The sequence below is a fragment of the Artemia franciscana genome, chromosome 21, assembly GCF_032884065.1.
Source record: "Artemia franciscana chromosome 21, ASM3288406v1, whole genome shotgun sequence".
NCBI lineage: Eukaryota > Metazoa > Arthropoda > Branchiopoda > Anostraca > Artemiidae > Artemia > Artemia franciscana.
Window position 1 is genome coordinate 31,287,879 of NC_088883.1, and position 16,148 is coordinate 31,304,026.

The 16,148-nt window shown below is 37.3% G+C and overlaps 1 protein-coding gene across 1 annotated transcript in view; it reads right to left on the bottom strand.

Annotated features, from left to right (window-relative positions):
* The window catches only part of LOC136040878 (tyrosine-protein phosphatase 10D-like), a gene marked incomplete in the record, with an annotated part of 219,901 nt that extends 204,102 nt beyond the window's left edge, over positions 1-15,799 (bottom strand). Inside the window, 1 exon segment of the mRNA XM_065725278.1 lies at positions 15,616-15,799. Coding sequence (XP_065581350.1) covers positions 15,616-15,675 — 60 coding nt within the window.
* Between the last annotated feature and the right edge of the window lie 349 nt (positions 15,800-16,148).

Here is a 16,148-nt window from a genome sequence, read left to right on the forward strand (position 1 = left end):
TAAGCGTTTTCCAAGATTTCCGTTTCCTCCTTCAATTCCACCAGTATCACCGGATACACTCGGGATTCAAAATAAGAACTCTGAGACACAAGGTCCTTCTAAATATCAAATTTCATTAAGATCCGATTACCCATTCGTAAGTTAAAAACTAATTCTTTTCGATTTTTCCTCTCCCTCTAGCCCCCCAGATGGAAGAATTGGGGAAACGATTGTTATCAAATCAATTTGTGTAGGTCCCTGACATGCCTACCAATTTTCATTGTCCTAGTACGTCCAGAAGCACCGAACTCGCCAAAACAATAGAAATTCCCCAACTCCCCCAAAGAGAGCGGATCCGTTCCAGTTATGTCAATCACATATCTAGAGCTTGTGCTTATTCTTACCATCAAGTTTCATCCCCATCTCTTCACTCTAAGCGTTTTCAAGATTTCCGGTTTCCAAGATTTATGTTTCCGCTCTAAAACCCCTTATGTCCCCGGATCCGATTCGAATTGAAAATGGAGCATCTGATACATAAGATCTTGCTATATATCTAGTTTCTTTATATCCGATCACCCATTCGTAAGATAAAGGTACCTCAATTTTCGCGTTTTCCAAGATTTCTGATTTACCCCTCCGACTCCCCTCAATTTCACCGGATCTGGTCGGGATTTAAAATGAGAGCTCTTAAGCACAAGATCCTTCTAAATATACATTTCTTAAGATCTGATCAACCGTTCGTAAGTTACAAATGCCTCATTTTTTCTAATTTTTCCGAATTACTCCCCCCCAACTCCCCCAAAGAGAGCGGATCCGGTCTGGTTATGTCAGTCACGTATCTTAGACTTGTGCTTATTCTTCCCACCAAGTTTCATCCTGATCTGTCTGCTTTATGCGTTTTCCAAGATCTCCAGTCCCCTCCTCAACTCCCCCCCCCCCCCCCCGATGACACTATCTGAGTTACGAAGTCCTTCTAAATATGAAATTTCATTAAGATCCGATCACTCCTTTGTAAGTTAAAAATAACTCGTTTTTTCTAATTTTTCAGAATTAACCCCCCCCCCCCATCTCCCCCAAAGAGGGCGAATCCGTTCCAGTTATGTCAATCACGTATCTAGGACTTGTTTATTTTCTCCACCAAGTTTCATCCCGATCCCTCCACTCTAAGCGTTCTCCAAGATTTTAGGTTTCCCCAAACTCCCCCCAATGTCATCGGATCCAGTCACGATTTAAAATAAGAGCTCTGAGACACGATATCAATCTAAATATAAAATTTCATTAAGATCCAACCACCCGTTCGTAAGTTAAAAATACCTCATTTTGTTTAATTTTTTCGAATTAATCGGGGAAATGACTGTTTCTAATTAAATATGGTCTGGTCCCTGATACGCCTGCAAAATTTCATCGTCCTAGCTTATCTGGAAGTGCCTAAACTAGCAAAACCGGGACAGACAGACCAACAGAATTTGCGATCGCTATATGTCACTTGGTATTTACTAAAATAAATAAATTTTGTATACGTTTTTTAAAGCTTTGATGGTAAAGCTTTGATTGGAATCCTGGCTTCCACCCTGATGGAGGCTCTGAATACGCTGAATTAAATGACTATCTTAACATTTTGACCGGATGTCTTTGGGGGGAAAATGTACACGGGAAAGGGGATAGATGCTCTCTAATATTTTGTTCACTTGAAAAGGGCAGTAGAACTTTTGATTTCCGATCTTGTAGGCCGACAAGTTCGATGCGATTATTCATGAGAAAAACAAACAAATAAACACGCATCCGTGATCTTTCTTCTGCCAAAAAATAAAAAATTCCATATTTCTGTTGATAGGAGCTTGAAACCTCTGGAGTAAGGTTTCTGACATGCTGGATCTGATGGTGTGATCTTCGTTAGGATTCTGACTTTTTGAGTGTTTCCCCTTTTTCGAAAACACTCCCGTTCCCTTTTTGCCTTTTGATAGGTACCATTAAACTTAATGAACTTTATATATTTGGAAACAGCATAAGAAGCAAATTTTTTGCTGTATCTACTGTTATCAAAATTCCGTTTTTATGGCACTTGGTATCTACCAAGTGACACATAGCGATCGCAAATTTTGTCGGTCGGTCTGTCGGTCCCGGTTTTGCTAGTTTAGGCACTTCCAGGTAAGCTAGGACGATGAAATTTGGCAGGCGTATCAGGACCCAGACCGGATTAAATAAGAAATCGTCGTTTCCCAGATTCGGCCATCTGGGAGGGGGAGTGGAGGGACGGTTAAATCGGAAAAATTAGAAAAGAGGTATTTTTAACATACGAACGGGTGATCGGATCTTGTTGGAATTCGATATTAGGAAGGATATCGTGTCTCAGAGCGCTCATTTCAAATCCCGACCGGATCTGGTGACATTGAGGGGATTTGGGGGGAGCGAACCTAAAATCTTGAAAAACACTTAGAGTGAAGGGATCGGGATGAAACTTGGTGGGGAAAATAAGTAGAGGTCCTAGATAGGTGATTGACATAACCGGAACGGATCCACTCTATTTGGGGGAGTTGGGGAGGTTAATTCTGAAAAATTAGAAAAAATGAGGTATTTTTAACTTACGAAGGAGTGATCGGATCTTAATGAAATCTCATATTTAGAAGGACCTCGTAACTCAAATCTCTTATTTTAAATCCCGACCGGATCCAGCGTCACTGGGGGGGGGACTGGAAATCTTAGAAAACACTTAAAGCGGAGAGATCAGGATGAAACTGGGCGGGAAGAACAAAAACGAGTCCAGAATACATGACTGAAATAACAGGACCGGATCCGCTCTTTTGGGAGTTGGGGGGGGGGTAATTTGGAAAAATAGAAAAATGAGGTATTTGTAACTTACGAACGGGTGATCAGATCTTAATGCTCTCTAATACTGGACTATAACTAATACTGGATTTGCTCTCTTTGGGGGAGGGGTTCAGTGCTTTGGCGAGTTTGGTGCTTCTGGGCGTGCTAGGACGATGAAAATTGGTAGGCGTGTCAGGGAGCTGCACAAATTGACTTGATAAAGTCGTTTTCCCGAATTCGACCATCTGAGGGGCTGAAGGGAGAGGAAAAATTAGAAAAATGATGTATTTATAGCTTACGAGTGGGTGATCGGATCTTAATGAATTTTGATATTTAGAAGGACCTCGTGACTCGGAGCTCTTATTTTAAATCCTGACCGGCATTAACCCTCTGATTTTCCTTTTAAATTAATCTACTGATTCTTAGAATTTTGCTAGAACTCATACCATATGAGCTCTTGGCTCTTCCGGCCTCGTCACAAGTGCCATATGAGCTCTTAGCTCTTGTTTATTGTTTCGATTATTAAAGGACCGAGTCACTCCTTACTTACAGTTTGTTACCACGAACTGTTTAAAAAAGAATTGCAATGTAAACTTCACTTTTAGCTAACAAATTATGGCACTTAGAGAAGCTCTTAGGCCGGCTTTTAGGGAAGGGATCAGATCTTCCTGGAGGGGTCGAAGCAGGTGGTTCCTCTTTGACCCAAATACCAGGCAGAATAATTTTTTATTTGTGCTCATCAAAATCTTCAATAACTTTCGGCAGCAGGTGTTTACGGGCATTCAAGACATAGAACAACGCATATCTATGACCCAGATCAGTAATCAATCAATCTTCAATTAAAAGCATAATTCATTGTGGAAAGAATCTAGGCGTAAATTCGTGCATGGGCACCCGCGAGTGCCGCGTAAATACGTGCATGGGCACCCACAAGGAGGGTAGACCAGACGTTTGTCCCATTGTGAAGATAAAAAGAAATGCATACCAAATCTTGTAGCATACAATAAAATATGATTTTTCAGCAAAAACAACCTTTTTTTAAAACTTCCCCACTCAGTAATTATTTTGCGAGCATTAACCCTCCTCATCCTTTATTTGTATATATGCCAATTTAGGTTTTCCCACAAGATTTGTGCTAAGCCTCCAGCAAAAGAGACCTTCCCAGGGAATTATTCGAAGTTGGTCCTGGAGTCATGACCCCACTCTCTTTGAAATTGAAAAATGGCCGTAAACATGACCTTTCTCAGAATAAAATATTTTCATAAGAACATTTCTTAGTAACACTCTTCTCCCCAACTAGAATCTTGCGTATATCCCTGTGCTTTAGGATAACCTTATGATACAACCCTTAGTGGGTAGGCAAGCATACCTGCAAAAATGAAGATGAGGCTCCCTCCCCCCGCTTCGAGCCCTCCGATGCCCATAAATACACGGGAACAACTTAAAGCATGCAAAAATACGGATATTTAGCATACACGATTATAGGAAGCGTTGATTTTAGTCAGATAGGTCTTTCGATTCAACATTCACTCTCGATAAACTATAGCAAGGCTACAAACATTCAGTTTTGTTTACCTAAAAGATCTACGTCGGGTTTATCCATCTGAAGAGGGTCCGATTAAATTATTCATATGGTTTATGGCACAAGTTAATCTCAAAAGTTCGGACTCGACCAGTCTTAATAGCTATGTCTGCAAATAGGGACTGACATATTTTCAAACAGAGAGAGAAATATTTCACAAAAAGATAAATGGAACTTTTTGTCACTTTACCAGACAAAAAAAACACACATTTAATGAAACAAAATTTGTCAAATTTCGCCGGCAAAAATGCTATCAGTCATGTCATGAGTGATAAGAAAGTTAAAACTATAGACAATATTTGTGTAAGTTTTTGAACATCTATCTCATCTCAGACCAATTCTTAGTAGCCCCCCCCCCTAGCAAAGTCTCCATAGATGTACTATAACACAAAAACTGGCAACCCCTCCCCAAGCCGTAGTTAGTGCTGTAAATTCATGCCTATAAATTGCATTGCCTAGCGACCACTAGCACTTCTCAAGAAACCCCTCACCCTTTCACTTATAAATAAATAAAATATGAAATAAAATATGAAGCCAAAAAGACAGCTGATTATCATACATATATACAAATCTACCATAGTTTGTTCACCTACTTATCACAATTAACCCCTCTTTTCACCTAATAGCCACCTGAGAGGGGGAAGGGTAAGTAAAGCAGAACTAGCCAGGGACAGCACCCTCATCCCTCCCTAGATAATTCCCCGTCCCCAGAGAAACATCATTGAAAGCGAATGTGAAATTAATTTTTGACAGAAGGCAGAAGATTTGCTGGTAGAATTCTGGTATAGCAGCTTTTTGTACAGCAGAGAGCTGTTCTGTTTGGAGATTGTCAGGTTGAAGAGTTATTCTATAGCCAAGATTGAATTCAAGATTTTCAAGCATTTTCATATACGATCTTCAAGATTTCCATACATCAGATCCTTTTTTCTTGCAAGTCTTTAAAGTTTACATAGAAAAAAAACTATGTTAAAAGTTTGGATGGTATGTCTTTGTAATTTCCAGATTTAGAGCTGAATTCTATTCCAAGTTTGAATGTTGTTCAAAGACAGAAGCTATTTTCTAACCATCTTTCAAACCTGATGAGTTGATAACACCTTCCAATCGAGGCCGTATCGAGAGGGTGGGGCGGGTTTTGAGCCCCCCCCCCCAAAAAAAATTTTGTCTCATTCCAAAAAAGCAGATAAACATATTTTTGATGCGTTTGGTTAAGATTATCTTTGTACCCCTCCACCATCGAACAAAAATCCTGGATCCATCCTTGCCTCGAACACCCTTATTTGGGTTGTAGATAAATGTATGTAGGTTTTAATCACCTAGCGAAAAGAAACTCTGGCTACATGAAAAGTCACTGTCCAGGATAGTGAAGGGGCAGAGGTGGGTACTTGAAAACACCTTCCAATGCCATGATCTAGAGACTCAAACCAATTTTGCAAAGATGACAAAAAGAAGCTGCAGTAGAGTTTTCCCGCTTCTCCTCTAGGGCACTGACTCTGTTTTGTTTGTTTTTTTTGTTGTTGTTTCTTCTTTGCGAAATTAAAAACAAATAAACGTTCAAATGGGGATAAATCCCTTTATTTAAAACAGGTACAAAAGTATCATTTCGATCACATATACAGCGATCGTCATCAGTAGGAATACTAATGATAATTTAAACTTTCTACTGATGACGATCGATGTATATGTGATCTAAATATCTAGACTTTTGTACCAGTCTTCATTGTCTAAACTAATGGATTTATCCCTGTTTGAACGTTTATTTGTTCGTCATAGAAAGGCAGTGTGGTCTAAGAAAAGGACACTATTTTGGGATGATTAATTGGAAAACTGGGGATGTCTAAAGAATTTTTATAATAATCAATGATAATAATTTCCCTGTTTCACAAAACAATTCCACCGTCATCCTTTATTTTCAAAATAAAAGAAATCAAATCTTAGCTTGATGTTTATCGTGTAAACACATTACTTGGAACTTAAATTATGCTAGAACTTAGGACTTTCATATTTGCATGCATTTGTTCAGTATTATGTATGCCCATTTGCGAATCTTCAGCATTTTTATTGAGGGGGGGGCAAGAGGGGCCCAAATACAGATGTATAGTAATTTTAACTACAATATTGGGGCAACTGCTCAAGTCTGCTTTTCCTTTACTCTAGGGCACTGGGATCAGGTTGATTTGACCAAGTGTCTTTTCTTTGATTCTTCCAACATATGTTGAAGTTCATGCTTTGACATGCGTATAAAACCAAGCACAAACACAACGAACCCCCTCTATATCCTAAATTTTCTTAAATTTCAGGACACTTCTTTTTCAAATTATCTAAAAATTATATACCCCCACGCCCTCAGAAAAATTCTACAAAGACACCTGATCACCTTTATAATTTAAAACAATCAATTCATAAAAGCGTTGAGAATCCAGTTGCAATCAGGACTGCTAGCTGGAATCAGAATTTGTCTCAGAATTTGATAAAAATGTCATTATCCCACAAGAGGTTTAAAGATTCTATGAAGATGTATTATTTATCGTCACAGAATTGTGTTCTGTGTGAATGATTAAATAAAAAAAAACAAGTTTTTTCAACTGAAAGTAAGGAGCGACATTAAAACTTAAAACGAACAGAAATTACTTCGTATATGAAAGGGGCTGCTTCCTCATCAACGCTCCGCTCTTTACGCTAAAGTTTGACTCTTCCTCTCAACTCTTCTTTTTAAAACAGTAAAAAACTTTAGCGTAAAGAGCGGGGCGTTGATGAGGAAGCAGCCCCTTTCATATACGAAGTAATTTCTGTTCTAATGTCGCTCCTTACTTTCAGTTGGAAAAAACTTGTTTTTTTTATATAATTTCTGAACATTTTTGAATCAATGCATGTTTTGATTTTGGCTTTCCGCAGAGGAATAATTAAAACGAAATTTGTATATTTTCTTTTTTTGGCTAAATGGCTTTCTCATAATTTTGATCGGATGATTTGAGAAAAAAAGAGCGGTGAGGAAGCCTAGTTGCCCTCCAATTTTTTGGTTAATTAAAAAGGCAACTAGAACTTTTAATTTTTTACGAATCTTTTTATTAGTAAAAGATATACGTAACTTATAAATTAGCTTACGTAAAGAATTTTTTATTCTCATGTTTTTATTACACATATGAGAGGGTTCGCCCCCTCGTCAGTACCTCTCTCTTTACACTAAATCTTAAATTTTGTCCCAATTTATTAAGAATGACCCCTGAATCACAAAAGCCGTAGAATAAATAGTTGACATTACTAAAAATACTTTAGCGTAAAGTACGAGGTATTAGGAGGAGGTGAGCCCCTCATATGGGTAATAATTTATGTCTTTTTAAGTTTTAATGCTGCTCCTTACTTCCAGCTGAAAAAAAAAAACTTTTTCATATTTATTTTTTCATTGTTTTTTTTTTAAATAATGCTAGTAAATCCTGCGCCCCCTTCATGGAAATTTTCTTCCCCCATAACAAATTCCTCGGTGAAAAGTTCCCCCAGTATATCCCCCTCTTCTCAACCCCTCCCCCAACCAAAAAAAATCTCCTGAAAACGCCTGTACACTTCCCAATAACCATTACTATATGTAAGCACTGGTCAAAGTTTGTAACTTGTAGCCCCTCCCACGGGGACTGTGGAGGAGTAAGTCGTCTCCAAAGACATAGTTATTAGGTTTTTCGACTACGCTGAATAAAATGGCTATGTCAGAATTTTGATCCGTTGACTTTGGGGAAATAATTAGCGTGGGAGGGGGCCTAGGTGCCCTCCAATTTTTTTGGTCACTTAAAAAGGGCACTAGAACGTTTCATTTCTGTTAGAATGAGCCCTCTCGCAACATTCTAGGACAACTGGGTCGAAACGATCACCCCTCGAAAAAAAACAAACAAACAAACAAACAAATAAACACGCATCCGTGATCTGCCTTCTGGCAAAAAATACAAAATTCCACATTTTTGTAGATAGGAGCTTGAAACTTCTACAGTAGGGTTCTCTGATACGCTGAATCTGATGGTGTAATTTTCGTTAAGATTCTATGACTTTTAGGGGGTGTTTCCCCCTATTTTCTAAAATAAGGCAAATTTTCTCAGGCTCGTAACTTTTGATGCGTATAACTAAACTTGATGATATTTATATATTTAAAATCAGCATTAAAATGCGATTCTTTTGATGTAGCTATTGGTATCAAAATTCCATTTTTTAGAGTTTTGGTTTCTATTGAGCCGGGTCGCTCCTTACTACAGTTCGTTACCACAAACTGTTTGAAAATCTTGGGGTTAAATGCATTCTAAATTAGGTCATGGGAAAATGTTCAGAAGCATCCCTCTCCACCCTTCCCTAGTCAATGGACATTATACCTTTGAGAAACGGTGACAAACTTGAAGAACAAAAGGTATACATGATAGCACTGCAATGATTTAGTACATTGTATAAAAGGAGTTGTACACAATATTTCTCACTAGTATAACATATACCTAGAAGACGACCCAAAAAGATACCGAGTTAACATCCTTTTAAGCTTCCTTCAGGTGAATACACGTAAAATTTTGAATAACAGTAAATAACAGTAATAATAACAGTATAATAACAGTATAATAACAGTAAATATCACGACAGTGACGTAAGGATTTTAAAAATGTCTAGGTTGGGCACGGCCCGAAATGGGTTGGGAGCCACTGCCCTAGAGTAAACGAAAAGCAGACTTAAGCCAAAAATTAAAAAAAAAAAAATTCTTTACAATGTTAAGACAGGTAGGCATAGAGATATGTATCTTTTATACAATTTCTAAGCCTTAGAAATAGAAAAGAAGTTGCAGATGGAGCTTAGAAACACCTTATTCAGTCATGCTTTAGGCTCTGGATTCACTGAATCTAGTGCACCTAGTTTCCAAGATAGCAAAAAGTATCTCATCTACAATTTCACTTCCTAGGGTTGTATCTAGGCCCAATCAGAAGAGGGGCGAGTGAGCTGGGATGCAATGCCCATATTTGCAGTTTTTATATTTGGAAATAACACTAGGCCCAATGATAAATAGATTTCAATTGCTCACTTACCTGCAAATCCTAGACCAGTGTCATGGCAATAATTCACTAACACAAAGAGGGGGGGGTATTTTCAAAAATAGGGGTGGACAATTTTTGTCAATGAAAATACCAAAGGTAAAGACCTAGTTAAAATTCTTGTTATCTTGGAAAGTAGCTGAGCTACCTGAATGAAACTTCCAGAAATGAGCAGAGGGCCTGAAATAATAGCCAAACAATGTGTTATCAAGCTACTACAGATTGTCGGATAATAGGATAAAATAGTTTGAAGATCTTCAAACGGATAACAGATAGACATATCTAATAAAAAATGAACTAACATCATTTTTATACAATCCTAATGGGGGGGGGGGGGGGTATTAAGGCCATGTTTGCTTCTCACTCAATTGGATTATCTGTCTTAGCCTTTTCTACAATTAGCCATGGCTTGGTACCCACAACTATTCCATTTTAATTCAAAAATCAACGGACTCGGTCGTTTATCACATGATATCACAGCCTATTATCAAATGATAATAGGATTATAGGATACAAAGGTGTTATCAAGCTACTACAATGGAGCCTCAATATAACGAATTCCTTGAGGAATTAAAGTTTTCAATTCCCTTTGAAGTTCCCTATTTCTACAATGTTAGTTTTACCTCTACATATCAAAGTTAATTAGGATAAAAACCTCAATATAATAAGATTTGATGGCTTTTACACCAGTAAAAGCCGTCAAATCCCCTCTATATAAAAACCTTTAAAAAATATCAACAACCTTTCAAAAAAATTTGAAATATTTCAAAAAAAATTTCAAATGAAGACATTTGTGTGATGACCCAGTAATGCAATTAATCTCTATGCTAGATTGACGACTAAAAGTCACATTATACGACTGGAAGCCACAGGGCAACGTCCCACATTGATACCACTGGGCTGGTGGCCTTATCTCTTAGCTCTGGCTAAGTTAGGCCAAGCCTGTAGACCTAATTTCTAGCTCAACCAATTAGAGGTTGGCTGATCTAGAAATTAAGTATTTTTTTAATCTAAGAGAGGAAGGGCAATTTATTTTAACTCTCCAATGAAAACACCAAACAAAAGGGTGGCTTTGGTCAACACATACAAGATTCAATAATTGGCATGGCATAGAATAGGGACAAGGGGAACATACTATTAAATTCCTTTTGTATGCTCTTTCTCAAATATAATAACCAATTCACTGGTAAATACACCCCTCCCCAATGGTCCCATATACAGCCCAAGGCAGGGGCGGAGCAAGGGACGGGGTTAGCCCTCCTGTCAAACGTTTTTTTTTCTTGTTATACATTGCTATTAGGAGGCAAAGCTTATGTCCTGGAAAATTAGTTAAGTATACATTTCAGACGAGTTTTAAGCTTGATGACGATGGTCCTTGCAGTGGCCCTTGGACCTATTATAGTGGCGCATAAAAACCGTGGTAAGTCCACTTGTCGTATCCCTCCTGGTAATCTGAAATTAGTAAGTCCCAAAAACTCAGAATTCGTGGAGCATTGGAATGATTGGGGCACCGTAGTGCCCGAAGACTTAGATTAGTGGTCTGGGAGCCAATTAGGTTTATAGACACTGGGAAAAGAATATTCCACGAGAGACTTTGGATCATTCAGCTACAATACAATACCCAAGCGGAGGCTAGTAGTGGCCATGGTAGCACTGTGCCACACATGCTGGTGCCACCAAACCATTAAAATTATCTTAATAATTCTAATTTTTTAATGTGATTTAAAAACTTTTTTTTAGAAATTCACCTCCAGAATCATAACTTTGTATATCTTAAAATGTCTCATGGAAAAAAACTATTTAGAGATCCTCTCTGAGATTGTATTTTGCCACTGTGGGATTCCGGACTAAAAAGCAAAGATGCAAACTTCGCTACCCAACAGTTTTCAGAGACAGTTTTCTAAGATAATGAGAGGTTCCAATGAGAGAACATTGATTCCATGCAAAACACAGGCATGTTTATGGCCACATACACAGAAGAGGTTCCAAACATGAAAAAGTATTTAAATGGAGAACATATGCTTTAAGTTAAGGAAAGCAGAAAACTTTTGAAGCTGTTAGTATCTAGACCATTTTTTAAAGCCACTTTCATTGACAGAAAAGAACTAACATGTCGTAGGCACAAAGACTTTGGAAAACTATCAATTAACAAAACCATTCAAAATGGAGAAGGCAACTTCAGAGCTTTACTCAGATTTGGATTTAATCTGGCAATACTGCTTTGAAGGGTCACCTGGGAAAAGCAGGGGGAAATGCAACTTATCCAAGTTGACAAACTTAAAACAAGATCATTTCATCACTTAACAACATCGTTTTGAAAAAAAAAAACTTGTGGAGAACGTGTAAGATGTTCAGTATTTTGTTGTTGTCAATGAATTAGTTTGTTGCTGTCAATGATTTAGCTGTTTTCGAGGAATTGACAGATGTGCATCTTATAGTCCAAATGAATAGAAAAGTTCTTGCAGTTCATTCATGTTACTGATATATCTGAAAAGGGATTGGCAATACTACTTTGAAGGGTCACCTGGGAAAAGCAGGGGGAAATGCAACTTATTTAAGTTGACAAACTCAGAAGAAGATCATTTCATCACTTGTCAACATCGTTTTGAAAAAAAAAAAACTTGTGGAGAACATGAAAGATATTCAGTAATTTGTTGTTGTCAATGATTTAGGTTGTTTTCCAGGAATTGACAGATGTGCATCTTATAGCCCAAATGAATAGAAAAGTTCTTGCAGTTCATTCCTGTTGCTGATATATCTGAAAAGGGATTGGCAATACTATAAATAATCTTACTTTTCATCCCCAATTCATGGCAGGTAAATGATATGGTGCTGTAGGGGTGAAGAGTAGAAGTATTAAGGGAGTTCAAGCCCTTATATAGGAAAAGCATTCTAAAGCCTTGGATCTACATCAGGAAGTCCAAAATTATAAGGGTGGTACAACTGAAGGTGTTTATAATTATTTTTTTTAATACCCCTAAAAGACAAGCAGTTTGTACTGCACAAATTGAAAGAAGAGAAAATGACAACCGAAGAAAGATTAAACCAAATGAATTGTGCACCACATGTTGGACTGACTGCCACAATTGTGTGCAATTATTTGTGGAGTTGCTTCATCCAATACTATCAGCCTTAGACAAAATCAAATCCTGGATTGATAAGAAAGCTGCTATTGAGGTTCAGGTTTTGCTGCAGTGGCTCAAGTTCAATTAAAAAAAAATGATGTAAAAGTGAGCCTCTCTGTAGTCAAGTGTGTCTTTTCCCAGATTTTGCCATTAAGTTTGTACTTGGAAAGATAATTTTGGCCTTCCTGATACTGTAAAGTCTGCAATAGAAATTAATAGCATCCTGAAATGAGGCAGATATCCCACTTTCACCTATTTTTACGAAACTTAGTGACATATGTGAACATTTGCAGATCCCTGTTTTAAGACCAAAATGCAAAAACTTAGTGACTTAGTGGAATGCAAAAAGGCAAAACTAAGTGACTTAGTGACATATGTGAACATTTGCAGATCCCTGTTTTAAGACCAAAATGCAAAAACTTAGTGACTTAGTGGAATGCAAAAAGGCAAAACTTAGTGACTTAGTGACATATGTGAACATTTGCAGATCCCTGTTTTAAGACCAAAATGCAAAAACTTAGTGACTTAGTGGAATGCAAAAAGGCAAAACTTAGTGACTTAGTGACATATGTGAACATTTGCAGATCCCTGTTTTAAGACCAAAATGCAAAAACTTAGTGACATAGTGGAATGCAAAAAGGCAAAACTTAGTGACTTAGTGACATATGTGAACATTTGCAGATCCCTGTTTTAAGACCAAAAACAGTAGGACAGCAAATAATGAGACACAATGCTTTGGCCATCTCATTTGAGGACTACTGCTGGATGTCACTATTTATTCTTTTCCTTTGAAAACTCTACCCAGGCTTTTGCCTGAAAGATTGAATTGCACCAGAACATATAATCACCTTTCCAGAAATACAAAGCAAATATGTTTCTTTGATTAAAATGTGTGGTTCAAATGGTTGTCAGGGCAAAATTCTAGATTAGGGGTTTCTTGGTATCTTGAAAGGTAGTTGAGTTAGGTGAATGGATCTTCTAGTCCATGAATCCAGGGCCTGAAATACATTTTAAGGATGTATTGCTAAGCTACTATCTCTACCTTATCTTTACCTTAATTTGACTTTGGAGAAATATTAAGGTCCATACTGGATCTGTTTTACTCTGTGTTAATGATGGCAATGTAATGTCATAGCATTAAAACCCAGTAGACATGCCATAAGAGAGATTTCCTGGAGATGCAACATAAGCCCACTTGGTAACAGTGACCACAAGGTAGGCATGATCCATAAGAACCATTTCCCAGTGGTTTAGAGTTGACACTACTGCACAACAGCAACTTCAAATAGAGTCTGGTACCCAAAGCAACTTTGTTACCCTAGGGTTTAGAAGATTGCATAGATAATATTCATCTAAATTTTGACAAAAGACATTTTAGCTTAATTATAGGTTTTCTATATCTGTTCATTGGCTTTAATTTTAGAAAATTCTAGTCAATTGACTTCTTGCTATCTTGGAAGGGGTTAGGTTAGGAAATGGTCTACAGGCTAAAGTATGTCCTGGGAGGGTATTTTGAATTACCTACCTCCACTCCTTCTCCCTCTAGAAGGCCCTGAAATTTGCCTACATGACAGGTCTATAAATATTGAAATTTTGACAAAACAACATTTTACCTTAATTTTCAGTTACTAATTGCTTTTTCTCTGCCTTTAGTTCTGAAAATGCAATTCCTGTTATTTGAGTAGAATTTTTAGTCATATCAATGTTTTTTTTCAAAATTTTGGAAATGTATTTGCATATCTTTAAAACCTTATAAAATGGAAGTGAGCAAAGTTATGAAGCTGAAAACAATTTTATTGTACTTCAATTAAGCAGAAGATCTATTTTGCAAGGTTTCACTTTTATAACACACATATATTTAAATTTCAGGGCCCTCTAGAGGGAGAAGGAGTGGAGGTAGTTGCTTCAAAATACCTTCCTGGGACATACTTCAGTTTGTAGATTCATCCCTGAAAGTTTCATTTTCCTAACCTAAAGCCTTTCTGAAATAGCAAGAAGTCAATTAACTAGAATTTTACTAAATTCTGAGCTATATCAATATTTTTTTCAAAATTTAGGAAATGTATTTGCATATCTTTAAAACCTTATAAATTGGGATTGAGCAAAGTTGTGAAGCTGGAAACAGGTTTCACTCAACAAACATATTTTTAAAGGTCATCAAAGGTCAGGATCCTCTAGAAGGAGAGGGAGTGGGGGTAGGTACTTCAAAATGCCTTCCTGTGACATACTTTAGCCTTTAGACCCATCCCTGAAAGTTTCATTTTCCTAACCTAATCCCTTTCCGAGATAGCAAAAAGTCACTAAACTAGAATTTTACCCTTTTTGTTAGGGAGGGGGCTTCAAACCCTAGCCCCTACTCTGAAAACAGAATTGGGTTCTTTTCTATAATTTTACCATATGCCTACTTTTTAATTTGGACATCTGTCTGAGGTTAGGTACTGATAGAGTACTTGGGGTTTTACCCTAAGCCTAGATACACCTGCATTAGGCCCAGGTAGATTGTCTCTGCCCATCCTAAAAACAGTTTATATTATCCCCAGAAGATTTTTCTGGCTACCCTTCTTAACCAATGAAAGTCTAAAAATAAAAGATAAATAATAATACCCTTAGGCCTACTTTACGATATATCCACAATGATTTTATTAACCAGTAGTGATATCATCTTTCATTCCCTATTTCATTGAACTTTTAAGATCATTTTATATAATAGGCTTGTTTTAGTAAATTAGGCTAAAAACTCAAACAAGCGCTATTCAATGGGACTGTAAGGTGAGGAGGAGGTGCATTTGCAAGTGAACTGGTAGAATTGATATGTTATTTGATAAGAGCATAGGCTACAAAAAAGAATAAAGTAGCTTGGTATGTTCACCTTGTCCATATGTTGGCTATGGAATCTTGAATTATATTAACTGTATTTTTTCTAAGAAAATACCAATAAGAAGTATTTTCCAATCTAATATAATCATATATATTATTTAATATAATCTAAGGGTACGACTCTCCTCCCTCCTGTTGGTATTACTGAAACTAATGAGGACAATATTCTAATTACACATATAAGATAACTTACAGGTAATATAAAAAGAAACGATAGTAGAATTATAGTTAACATCCTCAATACAATATCCATTTTGTTTCTTTTTCTACATTAAACTATCTTTGTTTTCAAAACCTAAATAATTTCCATACACCTGAAGATCTAATTAATACTGAACTGAATCAGTATGTTAATTAGCCTGGAGCATGAACCCTCAGGCTAAATTTCACTGCCAGCGAGCACTACCTATTATTGAAGATAGCAGATAGCTCTCCAACCCTGACGTACAGGAGGAAACGCGGAGATGCAATCCTGACCCACAAGCTGCTGGAGAATGGTGTCACACCAGGGCTTTTTAATAAGTCGCTCTCTAGCCACACCCGGGGCCACACCAAGAAGCTCCAGCAACAAAGAAGCTCACGGAGAGAACGTTCCAACTTCTTCTCAACTCGTGCTGTTCCACTGTGGAATTCCCTTAGTGAAGAAACAGTTCAGTCCAAAACTGTTGACAACTTCAAAAAAGCAATTGACCGAGACTGGGCAGCGATGGAGTGGAAACTACACTG